Below are 15,085 nucleotides of genomic sequence, written 5' to 3'. Positions count from 1 at the left end.
AAATTGAACCAGTTCTACATACTACATTTTTAGGAATTATCACTGATAGCAATCTTAACATTAACCTAGTATCCAAAGTATTTGTTATTTATTTATTTTTTAAATACACTACATACAATACAAATATGAACAATAAAGAAGATATGAACAGTGTGTATTTGTGTGTGTGTGTGTGTGTGCGCAGATGTGTGTGTGAGACCTATCATAATTTGTATGTTTATCAGTTAATACAATAACACAGGAATAATAATAATTATCAAATTGTTATTTATATTATAGTAAGAATATATAATGAACATATGAAGTAAAACAATGCTTCCATTAATAAGTATTAAAAAAAGAAAGTAATAATGATAATAAACGAAACAAAATCAACAGACATATACAAAACAATTAATAATTATAGTGGTAATAATTACTATAGTGAAGGATAGTTAGAGATAGTGGAGGGGGAGGAGGAAGGATAGGGAAGATAAATCTTCTAAGAAACTGATTTGTTTATTCAGTCTATTTTTAATTATTTTAATGTGGTGTCTCGGGCCCCTGCTGACCCACTGGGAACCAGCCTGAGGGTCCCCGCACCCTGCAGCCCCTGTCCCCCGCCTCCCACTGGGGCGGGGGACAGGGGCAGATATGCTCCATACGCACCCATCTTTAAAAAATATATAAATTACTCTTACCATGTACACACATCAAGACACCAGTTCAATATAATGGAATGGAATTAATTAAATCCACTGGGTCCTCTCATACTGCTTTTAAAAAGCATCTGAAAAAATATCTTTTGTCTACCTTAACCCTCACTCATCCTTTTGATGGTTTCGATGATTCTTTCCCCTTCCTCATGGTGATCGAAGTAACTTTATTTTCATTGCTTCTCTGTAGTCCGGAGACATCAGGTTTCTTGCTGATTCTAAATTGGCCATAGGTGTGAGTGTGAATGGCGTCAGTTTTTCTGTCACAATGACACAAATACGGGGTATTAAAAACTACACGTACTGCACGTCAGTTGTACGACATGTGCACTGCGTATCCATTCAGGAGAGCACAACAACTAACCTTCATACAGTGACTGTTTCTGCGTTGACGCTCCCTCCTACCAGCAGATGGCAGAAGAGGACAAGCAGATGCAACTGTCATACAGTGGTGGAACCATCAGGAAACTCATATAAACCATCTAATCACACATTGTTCACATATTCATTAGCACCTATCCTCTTCTTTCCTCTCTCTTGCTATTATCCTCATATTTCTTATCTAATTCACTCCTCTTGCGTTTGTGTGCTCCTACTGTACAGCATGTCAACAGCTGTGTGTCCCTTTCTCCATCTCCTCCAGCTAATGTGCTCCCTGTGCATTTAACCCACAAAGAAGAAGTGTTTCCTTTAGGTGAATGTCCTCATTATCTACCAAACCGACCTCTAGAGACGCCGTGGAATGAGGGCTCTCATCTGGCTGGATGTACTTAATCACTGTTCTAATCAGAATGACGCCGCAGCATCAAACATTGAATCATGAATTAGTCCTCTAGTGTGGTAGTTTATTGAGATTTATGTAAAAAAGTAGTATTTTACAGCACTGAAGGCAAAAGCAGTACATTTATGTAATAAAAGACAGCTCATCTGACTACTGATGCCACATATCAGGTTTAGGTCGTTGTACTAGAGTGTTCGGGGATTAACCACAGAGACTGACACAAGGAGCAGCTGTTACCACAAATAAGTCGTTTTGGTTCATATCTTCCAGAGACTTGGACTTTTTGTGTCTGAGCAGACTGTTTCTCGTGAGGTTATGTGTTCATGCTACGGGGCTGTGGCACAGTGGGCAGCAGTTGTATTTGCTGATCTCCTGCTCCACAGCGCAGTGTTTACACACGCTGCACATCCAAAACTGGTATTCCTGGATCGGCAGACCGGTCACGATGCATGTAGGTAGTTTCCCCTCAGACCTAAAACAGGAAAAAACAGAATTAGTTGTAGTGGGTTTTGGAAATTATTTTGCATGTGCAGTGTGTGCAGCTAAGAGATGAATGGTCTCTTGTTGCCTTTGTGGCAGGAGGTCTACAACATTTTGCAAAAAGTATTTCAGACAGACATTACTTTTAAGTTTGTATCATTATATTTAGGAGTTTTACCATCAGAAAATGTCTCCTCTAATGACAAATACGTATTTCAGATTCTAAGTGCTGCTTCTAGAAACAGGGAACAAGGAACAAGGACGTGGCTAAAACTAGAAAAACCTACAGTGGATGAGTGGTTTGACATAATTTATAAATTTTTTAAGATGGAAAGAACTTACTTTTGCTATAAGACTAAAACAGGGTCTGATTTAGTCTAACAGGGTCTGATGGATTAGATATATCACTCCGGTTTGTCCATCGTTTGTCTAGTACCAGGTCTTATATTCATTTCCTTTTTTCATCTATGTCTTTCCTTTTCAGCCCTTATGCACCAGTATTTTTTTGTGCACCCCATCATTCATGAGAGTTAAGTTCTCAATTTTTGTATTTTATTCATTTCATGTCTTGTGTGATTGTGGGAGGACCAATCATCCCTATCTGTATTGTCAGTGGAATCGTGGATGTATTACGGTGCAGTTCAGTTGTGGATGGATGAGATTGGTGAATTGATATGTGAATGAACAAGTGTACCAAGAAAATCCCAATAAAAACAGAATTGGAAAAAAAAAAGAGAGATGAATGGTCTCTTTTTTGGAGATTGACTGTAAAGCTGTAATATACTTCAGCCCAACATCTGACTCATGGCTTTTGTTTTGGATTTATAGATCTAGATTGTGTGGGTAAGCCTAAGAATCATTCATATTACATACGTTCAACATTCAAATGTTGAAGCTGCAATGTAACCACTGTCCTTTCTTATCAAGAGTCACCAAGAATGTCCTCCTTGAGTCTCCAGGAGTAGACCTCTCTTTTTCTCTGGCGAGCAAAGCTAACCTCAAAAATAGAAATAGCCTGAGGTAAGAGTATGATCTGGACTCTGAGGAGCCCTCACCCTTCTGAGTCCAGCTCCATCACACGGCCATCCTTTGGGGAGTGCTTGGTGAAGATCTCCAGGGCCAGATCCTCGTAAAGCTGCCGCTGTTCAGCGCTGAGGCTCTCCAGGGACTCCAGCTTGATGAAGGCCTGCGAGCATGTGCCGAAGGCCCGGTTGGCTGCGGCGCAAATGGCAAGCAGAGAGTAGATCTCCACTGCAGGGATGACGTCCTCATACTCACGCAGGTGGAGGGCTTGAAGGACAGGCGCAAAGTTAGACTTCCACTCTAGGCCAGTCTATGACTGGGAACACCACACTGTTTCAGCTAAAAACCTACCCAAGACAACAAATCCATCAACACTCTAATTGTCTGAGAGTGTATTGACGTTTTTCTGGAATGATTCAACATCATATGTGAGCTTAAACTTTGACCTTCAGTTGAGAAAACGTTAAATAACAAAATTACTGCATGTCATGCATAGTTCTTAAATGCAAAGCAACCAGAGTTTTGCATGGGTTTTGTATAGGCTTTCATGGAAGAAACCAGGAAAATGAATTATCTATTTATAACCTTATCTGACTTGGATCTACAGGATAAGGATATGCAAATAATTTTTAGCCTGAGGTACTGTTAGGAGCTCTGTGTCAGATTATCACAGACACACAAGAGAGAGAGAAAATCCTCTTGAAAGTTCAGTCACATAGGCTTTATCTGCACTGACAATCCAGAATCACCTAGAACTACCCATACCAGTCACTAGATGGCAGAAGAGTCCAAAAATGAGATTAGAGTCAAGACTTTACACAAGTAAGACATTAATGCGGTGTATTTACATATTTGTTTGTGTAACTGTAAAGAAGCATATTTTAATGACTGATCACTGTGTTATTTGTTATTATTATAATACTTTACAACTGTAAAAGCATCAGTAGCAGGTTAATCACAAATCAAAAATGTTTGAAGGAGGCGTTGGGCCAGTTTAGTCTGAGAAACAGTCTAGAGTGAACGTAAAATACTCTGCATGAGAGAATAAGAACAGCTGCAGACAAATCCTAGAGTAGAGGAGCAAAAAAAAAAAGGCCTGTGACTAAAGTATATATTGATAGTCATTCAATTTAGAGTTTAGAGCGTTGGTGAGGTTGATAAGTGACCATATATTTTCACTTAAATAAAATATTCAGCTTATTCACACTAAACTGACCAATTAAATATATTCCAGCCCATATAAAACTGACCAATGGATCTGGCGTTTCAAACATAAACTGTTATAATATGCTGTGATCCAGGTACCTGTGCGCATGGCATTCTCCATGTAGCCTTCATACAGCTGCCTTTGAGCGAGCAGGAAGAAGTGGTACGCCTCCGCTCCACGCCACGCGTTGTCCACGATGCGATTGTCTGAAGAGGTTGCGTCTTCCTCCAGCAGCCCGGCGAGTGCAAACGTAGCCTGTAGCAAATGATTCCGGCAACGATACTAAACAGTGAGCAGTTGGTTTAAACAGTCCTAAAGACACGTTAGTGTAGTACTGCCATATCTTACCTCAGACTTCTTTCCTTTGGCTTTGTTCTGCTGTGACGTCTTCACCTGCTCGTGGTAATTTTCAACCAGCTGTGCTGCCAGCACGTAAAGCTTCTTCACTCTCAGAGGTCGAGTTCTCTTCTTTGCTTCGTCATCTGCCACCTGGAAACAGTGGCCACAGTTACACTTTTTGACACTCATCATTGCATTGTAGATTATTTTACTTGGTTTTGCTTGAATAAAAAGTTTCCCCAAATACGTCGGTACTTTATAAAAGCCCTTTGGCAGCAGTTACAGCTTTGGGGATTTGAGTGTTTGGAGTTTTTCACTAATTAGTTAAGAGAACTTTCCCAATATCTGAGAGTTCTTGAAAAGCAGTTTGGCAAACTGTAGTTGGGCAGTTTTGTGCTTTCAGTGGTTCTAGTGAATCTGCTTTTCAATAAAGGCCTGACAAATGTTACATCCTACTTCCAGCAGGTCTCTCATTTCTAAAGATTTTGTACAATCACAATAGGTTCTTCCAGGGGACCTCCCTGACCAGGGAAACTGCTGGCTCAGTTACAGTCCAAACTTCTTTTTCTTTATCATTGTTCTTGTTCTGCTGCAAACTGTTGAAGCTTTAGATGTTTTTTTTTAGAACATTTCTGTCATGGATGTCTACAGAGAGGTTGTTTGACGTTGTGGTGTGTTTATTGCTCTGACATGTGGAGTGAATTGTGTAATTTTATATACACAGGTGTGTGTCTTTCTAAAAATTTGTCCACTCCGTTCAGTTTGTACACTGCAAAAAACAGCATTACTAGAAAGAATTTCTTATATGCAGTCAAATCATATTGTTTTAAGACAAAGGTTCTTGTCTCTGAACAATATATAAGATGTATTTCTTTGATGCAAGGATTTTTTGCAGTGTAGGTTGTAGACAGAGAAGTTGGAGTTACACTTACAGTTCTGTTAATGAGAGATATCAGTGTTGACTTTAATACATTTAAGTTTTCAGTCTCGTTAACATGGATAATTGATGGCCAACAGGTGAAGAAAATTACAATTTCAGGCTGCATCCTGCTGGGGATGGCTACTGCCATCGAGGAGTGTCATTGCTATGGGGTGGGTGCTACATGTCTAAGTAACATCCACATGAATATCAGGTCCAACAGTTTCCCAGCAGAACATTGAATGGTCACAAGATGATCAATGTTATTTACTTCTCCTGTTGTGGTTTATCAATGTTACTAAGTTTTCAGCATTAACAGTTCTAATTCTGCTTGTACCTCTTATCTGAATCAAGAAGCCACATGTTTTGTTTCCATGAAGGCAGTCAAAGTAATGACACTAGAAGCCCACCTTAAACATGAGTCTAGCTGCATCAAGAAAATGATGAGCTTTCCGATAAAGTTCCACCGCCTCAAGGGTTTTATTCTTCTCAAGAAGATGTGACGCATATTTGGAAAGAAGAGATTTGATCTCCTTCATGTTGTGTGTCCTGGCGAGCTCCACTGCCTTGTTCCACTGTGAAGAAAACATTCATTCAACAAGAAAAGTTTCAGTAACAAGGATTAGAAAAGTCATATGATACAAATACTACGTCAGTGTTCGGGGAAAATTCGGTTTTTACTTACAACATTCAAACAACCATAGATGCATAGCTACCACACAACAGATAACATGAGGAGACGGTGTTATTGTAACATTCTGAGGATGAGTCAGCAAGGGCCAGCGCAAACAGTTGACAGCGTGTTTATTTTGTTGTCAGAAACGCAGCATTAACGCCTCACGCCAAACTGCCTCGAAGGAAGGAAACTGGGACTAATTACCTCCTTCTGGATGAGCACGTATTAAACACCCTTTTAACTGAAGCCAGCTGTGGCTAGTCGTTAAGTACACGCATTTCTGCTTACATTACTTGAGTAACTAAAGGTTTTTCTCTCTCTTTGACTCCACACAGAACAAAGGGCAGTGCAACATTTTTCTTGAGCCAAATGTTAGAATTTACATTGGAAGTGCTTTTGTTTTGACAGCACCATTCACACCCCAGAGCTAAACATCACTCAGGAAGAGGGCAGGAGTGGGAGGACAGTAGTGTCCCAGGTCCAGTTGTCACACTGCGTGCTGAACCTGAAGATCACTGGGGGAACCCCATATGTGGTCGCCACAACCTTTCAGTCCGTCTCTCACCTGGTTCAGATGTACACACGTGTCAACAGCAGATTTGGGCTGGTTGCACTTAAGGTAGGCGTTAACGGCCTGTTCACACATGCCCACGGTGGCAAACATCTGTCCAATCTCCTGCGACACAAATATTGACAATATACAAAGTGATTTTAAAGTTTTAATAGTTACATGAATCTGATCAAACAAAAAAAAGTTACGTTTGATAAAAGCTGAATGTGTGGCTCACCGGCAACAGTTTATGATTCTCCGGTAGGACGGTGGTCAGCCTTTCAAGGCCATCGTAGTCCTCCAGCATGTAGTAGCACTCTGCCAGCCTCTCCTGGTTACGGCCCTGAAGGTAGTACTGCACTGCGTTGACCCTTGAAAAAGAAATCTTAGATTTAAAAGCTACAGAGACATCGTTTCTTTTGGCCTCAGAAGAATCATAAAAAAAAGTACTAGACTGCTTATTGAAACACTGCAAAGTGCAAAGGTACAAAGATTACGTACCACTTCTGCCTGTCAGCAAAGTAGTCTCCGATTGCATTGTAAGCCTGTTCCAGCAGAGCATCGTCACAGTTCCCAGAACCAGTTTTGAGCAGCTGCAGCACCCTGAACCAGTCTCCCAGCTTGATCCTCAGGCTGATGGCGAGGTCCCTACAGACGACATGTATAACAGATACACTGTCTGCAATCACGTCTGATGGCTTCATTCATCTTTGATGAATCTGCCATCAAAGATGACAAACCGCAAAAGACTCGACTATCACGACTCACTGTACCTGCGATCCATATCCAGGTACATGCGCTCAGCTTCTTCAAACCTGCTGAAGTAAGCTGCCACTTCTGCTTGTTTCATGGGCTCGCTCTGCAGGTTCCCCAGGCGCTTGACAAACTCAATGCCCTGGTAGTCTTTGCAGCGGACAAAGGCCTGCTCAGCTGTTTTCAGATCCAGTTTCTGGAGGGCAGCTTCAGCCAGCAGACGCCTGGGAGGTTGATAATGAAGACACATGCAGAGAGTGGTTAGTTACCATGACCACGCTTTATTGTTTAGCTTTTCATTTAACATACTTATTTCTTTTTTATATTTTGTTCTTTGTTGAGCTTATGTTTCTGTTATGTATTTAGTGTTGCTAGTAAGGGAGACCCACAAAGTAATATGCCCATATAAAAACAAACATGTTGAACCTTGAACCAGGGCTGTACCACGTATCTGTACACATCTGTCCTTATACTACACAATCTGTTTCATCACACTTAAACTGGAATGGGACTATTAAGCTATATGAATAATCAGCCCATCTATAAGTAGAACTTACTATCTCTAGGTCACAGACTGTAACTGGCAGATTTTGAGATCCTGCAAGAACTGACACATCAGCCAGAGAACACATCACAATGATGGCGTACACACTAAGCATTAATTTTGAATACTCAAACACAACCCTCCCACATCAATATATACCTGTATAAAGTCAAGAAGGGGAAAAGGGTAGGCAGGATTAGCTGCTGATGCCTGATGTGAAATGATGAATCATAAACCTAGGAGGCACATTTACCAGAGTCTTGGGTGAGGATTGTCTTCAATGAATTGAGAGGCGTCTTCAATGCCCACTTTTTCTATCAGAGTGCGACTGTCTCTCAGGGAGCGGATTTCAAAGTTGATGAGGTTGTCTTTGTTCGGCCTCTCTGGATCCTGTAAGGCAACACTCTTTAAAAGGCTGTAGTGTTTGATTCTGTCTTATTCTCTGAAGAGCCTTACTCCAAATCTGGTAACACTACAAAATGGTGAATCAAGCTTTTGATACGCATATTAAGAGAAGTGAGACAATTCTTAAGACAAGTGTAAATATTTTAACTTTGTTAAAATATTTCTGTGCTGTTTTATTTTATACTAATTGCAAATCTTCATGTATCAGTACAACTGTGTTTGTGCTTCTTAGAACTCAAGGGGAAATTATTTCACTGGGTTACCTTCATGATTTCATCAAGCAGGACAGATTTGATTTCCAGGTCCTCAAAGTTGCAGATGTAGCCAGATGTCTGGATGGGTTCCTATTTTTTTTTTAATGAAATACACCCGCGGATTAAGTAAATGCATTGCAGAGGAAGCTGTAAATCAGATGTGTCACCTCCTGCACCTCCTACTCATCTCCTGTTAGCACTCACCTCTGGGTCTTGGTTCCTAAAGACGTACATTCTGGTCTTCTCCATCATGGCAAACAGATCAGGGTTGTCATTTGCCCACTTCATGTCCCAAACATCTTTGCGCTCAAACTTTGACGGGTCTCCTGCTGCTGCCTGGTTTCCTGTGCCGTCGTCTGTGGAAGCTCGAACTTCCAGGTCCAACAAAGTCAGCACGCCTGCGATGTCGATTATGGCCAGACGACTAAGGAAAATAATAGATGTTTATGACAGCACTGTAGGCAGTTTCAAAACACAACATCGCATTTAACTAACTAGTTTGAGCTGATTAACAAAGGTTATCTGTAAACTGTTAGATTCCATAAAAACACCAAATGACACTTGCCTGGAATTGCAGTTCAAGGAGAGATAATAGGCTCTGTTGTTCAAAGTGTATTTCTGCATAAGACAAACATTAGGAAGGCTGTATCTGTGGATGATACCAGACTCACGACCCTGTAAGGACAAAGACCTTTATTTTACTCTTGGTTTCATTGCGCAATTCCAGATTCTCATAGAAAAATAGGGCATACATACCACAATGAGTGTCTTATCTGTTGCTGTAATGCAACAGATGGGATCTCGAGTTGCCTAAAATAAATCAAACAAAATAGTTAATATTATATAAAATATATATCAAAATACAGTTTCTATTTGTATTTTTACAGCTATTTGGTGTGATAAGGGCATTTCCTTTGAATCCAATTGGATGTAACACAGCAACACAGTAACAATTTGGATGACATTTTTTTTGCATTAAAATGCCTAGAAAGTGTCTCTGTTGTCTTTATTTTTGGTCCTGTGCTTCACAGCCTGTATGACCTGACTGTAAGACAAGAGATACAAATATTTCTTACTGTGAAGGCTTTTGCAAAATCTGGACCGTTGTCACTTGCTCCAGATGGATTGCTGTCTATGTGATAGACCCTAGAGGGGCAGAAATGAGAAAGAGACAGAGAGACAGTCAGTCAGGCCGTCAGTCTGCCCGTTCCCGAGGTGATTTGTGGTCCGGGTGCTAGGATAGCCCTGGCAGAACATTCGGTCATAACCAGGCAGTCTGGAACCTCAGTGGCATTTGATTCAGATGAATGAATCCTTTTCATGGCACTGTCAGTACCAATATGCTACAATAAAACATTGAGTCAGTAAACCCACTGTTTCATTCACTGACTCAGAATGTAGCACTATGGTGATCTTGCCTTCCTGTAATTTTCCAAGAAGGAACATTATGCTCTGTAGAGCTGATGTGGGCTTTCTCCCTCACCACTCATCTTCATCCTGACAACCACCAGCCTTTGTCAAATAACTTTTGACATCCAGTTGAAGTTGAAGTTGAAGTTACACTCTATGGTCACTTTCTGAAAAAAAAACTGACCTTTCCCTTCCCTCCTTCTTTGTTCTGGTCACTTGGTTGATCTCCAGGGCAGTCAGTTTTTTTGCCACTCTGTACTGCCACAAGTAGAAAGCTTCTTTGGATGCAGCGATGACATGTGTCTTGGTCATGGTGACAAACAGTGGATCTGAACAAATAAATAAGCAACAAAAAAATCAGGTAATTACAGAAGGTAAAGATCTGCACATAATGCAAATAATGTTGTAATTTGAGAGCAGATTTTTATCAACTTTGGTTGGGTTTAATCAGGCATTCATATCGTGTTTCGGTGGTAGGATACGGTTGACCCTACACCATTGAAAACTCAACTGGCAAATTGATGTTAATATTTTCTATAACTGTGAACAAGGACCTATTTTATTCGTACAGTTGAACTCGGGGTTGAACTCGGACATGCAACTCCTATGAGGATAATACAGTTTGTTCTCAAACAGCATGACTTCAGGGGGCCATAAGAGCAGACACCTCCAAATGGCCTGAACTTTATTCTTTGTACCGTTTACCAAGCTGGGTTATCTGAAGCACATCCAGAACTTGAGCTGTCTCAGCCTGAGCTTCTCAGCAAACTTTTGACCACATACAGCAAAACCAGAACGTTGAAAGTCTTTGAGGTGCAAAGACGCCCAGTGCTCACTGCTGTATGAAGCTGTGGGCACATCAACTGTGAGCAGCATGGGCAGGATGCCAAGCATCGCGGTGTGATCTCTCACACTGGCTTGAAGAAATACATCAACTCTGTGCTGAAACAGGACTTTGATCGTCCCACTGCTGCACCACAAGATTATTACCAGACACTTCTGTGTGTGTGCGAGCTTGCAGGGAACACATTACAACTAAATGTTACAAGATTAATATTTATCTCCTTACTATGCAGTATGTAACTCACCTATGTCGATATATTTGGAGTCCAGTGGCGTTCCAATTGAGTTGCACAGAATCAGGACATACTGAAAAACACAGAGTAGAGTGGCATTATTCTACAGATCAAAGTATTAACTCCCAGCCAGAACAAACAGTCCGGGTGTGAAGTTTTAGATTGTACATTACCCTTGAATGACTCCCAGACTCTAACTCAGCATCCTCCTATGTGGCAACAAATTAGAAAAACGGGAGGCAAGACAGCAGAGAAACATTTGTGATCCTTGCTATTTCAGGCCACTATTTACAGTATCTTCCCTTTCTGCAGACTAAGCTCTAGTAAGGACTTTTCAAAAGCAAGTAAATGCTTCTCTAAGTCGTGCAGAGAAATATCAATACAACCTGTTATGTTTCATAAACATTACAGATCCTTTTTCTTTTCTTTTTTTTTGTTAGTTTTCCTCTCACTGTTAAGATATATGAACTTGTAGTTATGGTACCTGAGGCTGGGTGTCATCTGCCTTGCTGGCCAGGATGCAGAAGTCCCCAGAAGTCGTGATAGACATCAAGCTCTTGACATATTTGACAAACTTCTCATTGTTTTTGGTGTCCCAGAATACAACACAGTACTCTTGCCGCTCTGGCTTTGTGTAGGCATACACCACTGTGTTGCAACAATAGCCCCACTGTTAAGAGACATGAAAACACTTGTGAGATACACCTGATCCAAGATGGAGGTCAGACACAACTGACACAACAACTGACTTCTAAAACCACACTGCACAAACCAACAAGGAATTAGATAATGAAAATCTTCATTATGCATTAAATGTGATTTATCTCCCAAAATAGTTTTATGAATCCCTGAAAATATCTCGGAGGAACCATTTGCAAGGCCTACAATGTCTTTCTTCTCCTCAAGCATTTTAATTAAATACCCATAGACAGAATGAGTCACAGGTGGCATTCACCTTATAATCAGGTCTTATGTTGGCAAAGTAGATGTAGGAGTCCACGGCCAGGCCGATTCGCAGGCCTCCTCCTTCCCAGGCTACTCCTGACATTTGCTTCCCAGGCACTTTGAGAGTTCTTAGATGCTGTGTAAACAAGGAACACCATTAACGTCTCTGTTTTGTTGGCGATGGAAAGGACAAATTTAATGAATGCAGTTTGTTACTGCAGAGTGAAATCTTCTTTACTGATTAAGTCAGATCTGTAGTTTGTACTCTCCATGGTACTGATGTTGTCGCCATCAGCAGATTACTGAGAGGGTTAGTGATTATTGTACTAAATAGTGCCACATAGTGCAGGCAGACTCGCATACAGGTAATTATGTTATTAACGACTGTGAGATGTGCACGAATCACAGTAAGATTATCTTATTTAATTTAATTCTAGCTTTCAAAATTCAGTTTCCGGCAGACAACTCTACAGTATTTAATTCAACACAAATGTTACCCGCACATAGTGCTCTATTTTTTAATTGTGATGGTGAAACTTGATATATATCGAACCTTCTCGAACTCACCTCTCCAAATGGTGTGTAGAACTGCACCACATTAAATTCTTTGTCCATATTAGAAGCTCTGAGGGAACCAGCCACTGCCAGCACACTGCCACAGTGATTCCACTGGATACTGACCACATTCATCAGAGTGTCAATACACACTGGGTCTGCAGACAAGGACGAGAGCAGACAGCAGCATCATTAGTAAACATGTCAGGTATGTGTCAAGAAGAAAACCCTGTGCAGTGTTTGAAAGGGTGTTTAGTTGCTTACTTTCATCATTCTCATAACGCATGACCTGACATCTTCCATTGTCAAAACAGATGGCAAGACATGGACAATCTGGCTCAACATATCCCCCAGTTCCTGCATACCAGTGGATGCCGGCTATACTGACAGCTCCAGTTGCGTTGGTGAGACAGCTGATGGTCATTTTCATCTGAAACATTACACAGATCATAAATTACACTCAAATTATAATCAGTAAATATCTGATATAATATGCATGAAAGCAAATTACAGTTAATATATGTCAATATATGCGTTGACATATCTGTTTTAATTGCCCACTCACTATAAGGTTTCCTTGGTTGTCGTAGATTTGTACTTCCCCGTTGGCCATGCCAAAGAGGAGGATCTTGCTGTCTGGGGACCAAGCGACATGAGCGAGCTGATTTCCCTTCAGCTCTTTTCCCCAAATCCGGTTTCCTACGAAAATAAGGCCATTAATCTATTGCACATGTTCAGATCCCAAAAGTCTTTAATCCATTTGTCCTGTACATAAACAAAGTAACATAGTGATTCAGTGCTATTTACGGATTTTTGTCTGTAATCATACACTGAAGTGGTTTACCATCTACAGATCCAACAATGACCGCCCCATCTTCATACACAATGCAGATCTTTTGACCATCAGCATTCCAGCTCATGCTCCTCACCACGGACTTGTTCCTGTTGTTGATCATTTCCTCGTACCACGCACCTTAGGAAAGATAACAAACAACTAAAAAAGACACATTGACGAGAACGCAACCTGTAGTTTCGTTTGTTTCTGCAGTATTCACCTTTGTAAAGCATCCATACAATGATGAGGCCATTTTGGTCGCTGGTCGTCAACTTTTCGTATTGTTCGTTCCATGTGACCACTTGCACTGCACCTGCAATTGTGGTGAGCAGGTGTCATGACGGTCTTTTTCTGATGGCTTGCTTTCAGTGACTGTTATTAACACGGGGGAGGGGGGACTTACCACTGTGTCCCTCTAGAGTCTGGTTCATTGATAGATTACTGGGTGCAGCAAGACCTTTAAGTTTGACATCATCTGTTGACAAATGACAAAAATATAACAGCAATAGAGATTATACAAGTTTGGCTAATTCTTCTCCCCGGTCAATGTTTATCATAGTTGTCACGCACATAACAACAGCCTGTCTGTCCAGCTGAGAAAGGGGGTAAAGTACCATTTCTACTAACAGTGACTGGACATAGAGGCACCAGATCTGAGCCAAACAGCTTATGAACGTTTTAAAAGATTTTCTTCACCATTTCAAAAATCCTCAAATCTACATCACATGAGTGTTACGTAACATCTCTGACTGTAGCTGGCACACTTTGGCGCACACCTGAAAGTATGAAACATTATTCCTCACAGGCACTATTTATATTTTAACCATTTTATTTAATTGAACACTGTGATATGGTGCCAGTATAAAAAATGATAAACTTTGTCATTTTAATTTTGATCTGAAAGCTTTGGATTAGTCCACCAATAGTCCAAACTATGCAGTCAGGTGCAGCAAGGGGAAGCATGAAAATGTCAGGACTATGCAGGTCTCTAAGTCCCACTATGTAAACTTACCTGTCTGAGTTTCAAGCTTGAGCACTCTCAGGAGACCATCGTCTCCCCCACAGGCAATAAAGCCTTGATCTTTGTTCCATGAGACACATTTTAGAAGGGTATTGTTAGGAATAGCAATCTATAACACAGAAAAGATAGCAGCCACATCGTTAAGGCAAACTCAGTCTCCACTCTGGTATTGATGTCTGTGAGTTAGCCACTCACCTTTTTGCTGAGGTAGATAAACATGGTGCCGTTGACGTTTACAGACCTCAGTCAATAGGAAATAAAAGGCTTACAACAAAGTTATCCCTATCAACGTAAATATATTAACTAACCAAGAATCAGTTATCCATCTCGGCTAACTAAAACCAGCTACACGGTGTGGCCTCGATATGATGAATGTGGTGTCAATATTAGCCGAGTCCGTTAGCTTAGCCACTTAGCAGTTACCGTTAAGTGTCTCTGACGATACACAGCCACTTCATTCCAAAGGCGTTCCCAACTTTATGGCCTCGCAATTTCAAAGACGTACTGCATTTATAGCAAATACCCATCCAAATGGCACTGAAAAACATTTCAAGTTTGCCGTTTCATTGCTTGCATTGGCGTACTTGAGTCTGGAGCTTCCCTCGGTCTCCCGTGGT

The 15,085-nt window shown here is 40.9% G+C and overlaps 1 protein-coding gene across 2 annotated transcripts; it reads right to left on the bottom strand.

Moving 5' to 3' along the window:
* Window positions 1-250: 250 nt before the first annotated feature.
* On the bottom strand, window positions 251-15,084 carry wdr35 (WD repeat domain 35). 2 transcript variants are annotated; one of them, XM_047611877.1, is made up of 28 exons: window positions 14,664-15,084; window positions 14,460-14,577; window positions 13,851-13,922; window positions 13,668-13,760; window positions 13,457-13,585; window positions 13,178-13,311; window positions 12,877-13,042; window positions 12,625-12,770; window positions 12,068-12,193; window positions 11,597-11,782; window positions 11,286-11,321; window positions 11,125-11,185; window positions 10,221-10,365; window positions 9,703-9,772; window positions 9,383-9,436; window positions 9,192-9,301; window positions 8,831-9,050; window positions 8,636-8,716; window positions 8,221-8,357; window positions 7,444-7,647; window positions 7,172-7,318; window positions 6,909-7,041; window positions 6,686-6,796; window positions 5,855-6,019; window positions 4,535-4,675; window positions 4,285-4,441; window positions 3,012-3,246; window positions 251-1,948 (listed from the first exon to the last, which is right to left on the bottom strand). In XM_047611877.1, the coding sequence occupies exons 1-28, from the start codon at window positions 14,685-14,687 to the stop codon at window positions 1,798-1,800; spliced, it is 3,552 nt and encodes a 1,183-aa protein (XP_047467833.1). In that variant the 5' UTR covers window positions 14,688-15,084; the 3' UTR covers window positions 251-1,797. The 2 variants fall into 2 exon arrangements, with proteins under 2 accessions (XP_047467833.1, XP_047467834.1); XM_047611878.1 differs by lacking the exon at window positions 11,286-11,321.
* Between the last annotated feature and the right edge of the window lies 1 nt (window position 15,085).

Source organism: Mugil cephalus, chromosome 17 (genome assembly GCF_022458985.1).
Source record: "Mugil cephalus isolate CIBA_MC_2020 chromosome 17, CIBA_Mcephalus_1.1, whole genome shotgun sequence".
NCBI lineage: Eukaryota > Metazoa > Chordata > Actinopteri > Mugiliformes > Mugilidae > Mugil > Mugil cephalus.
The sequence above is the reverse complement of the archived record's forward strand: the minus strand, read 5'-3'. Positions and strand labels throughout refer to the sequence as shown.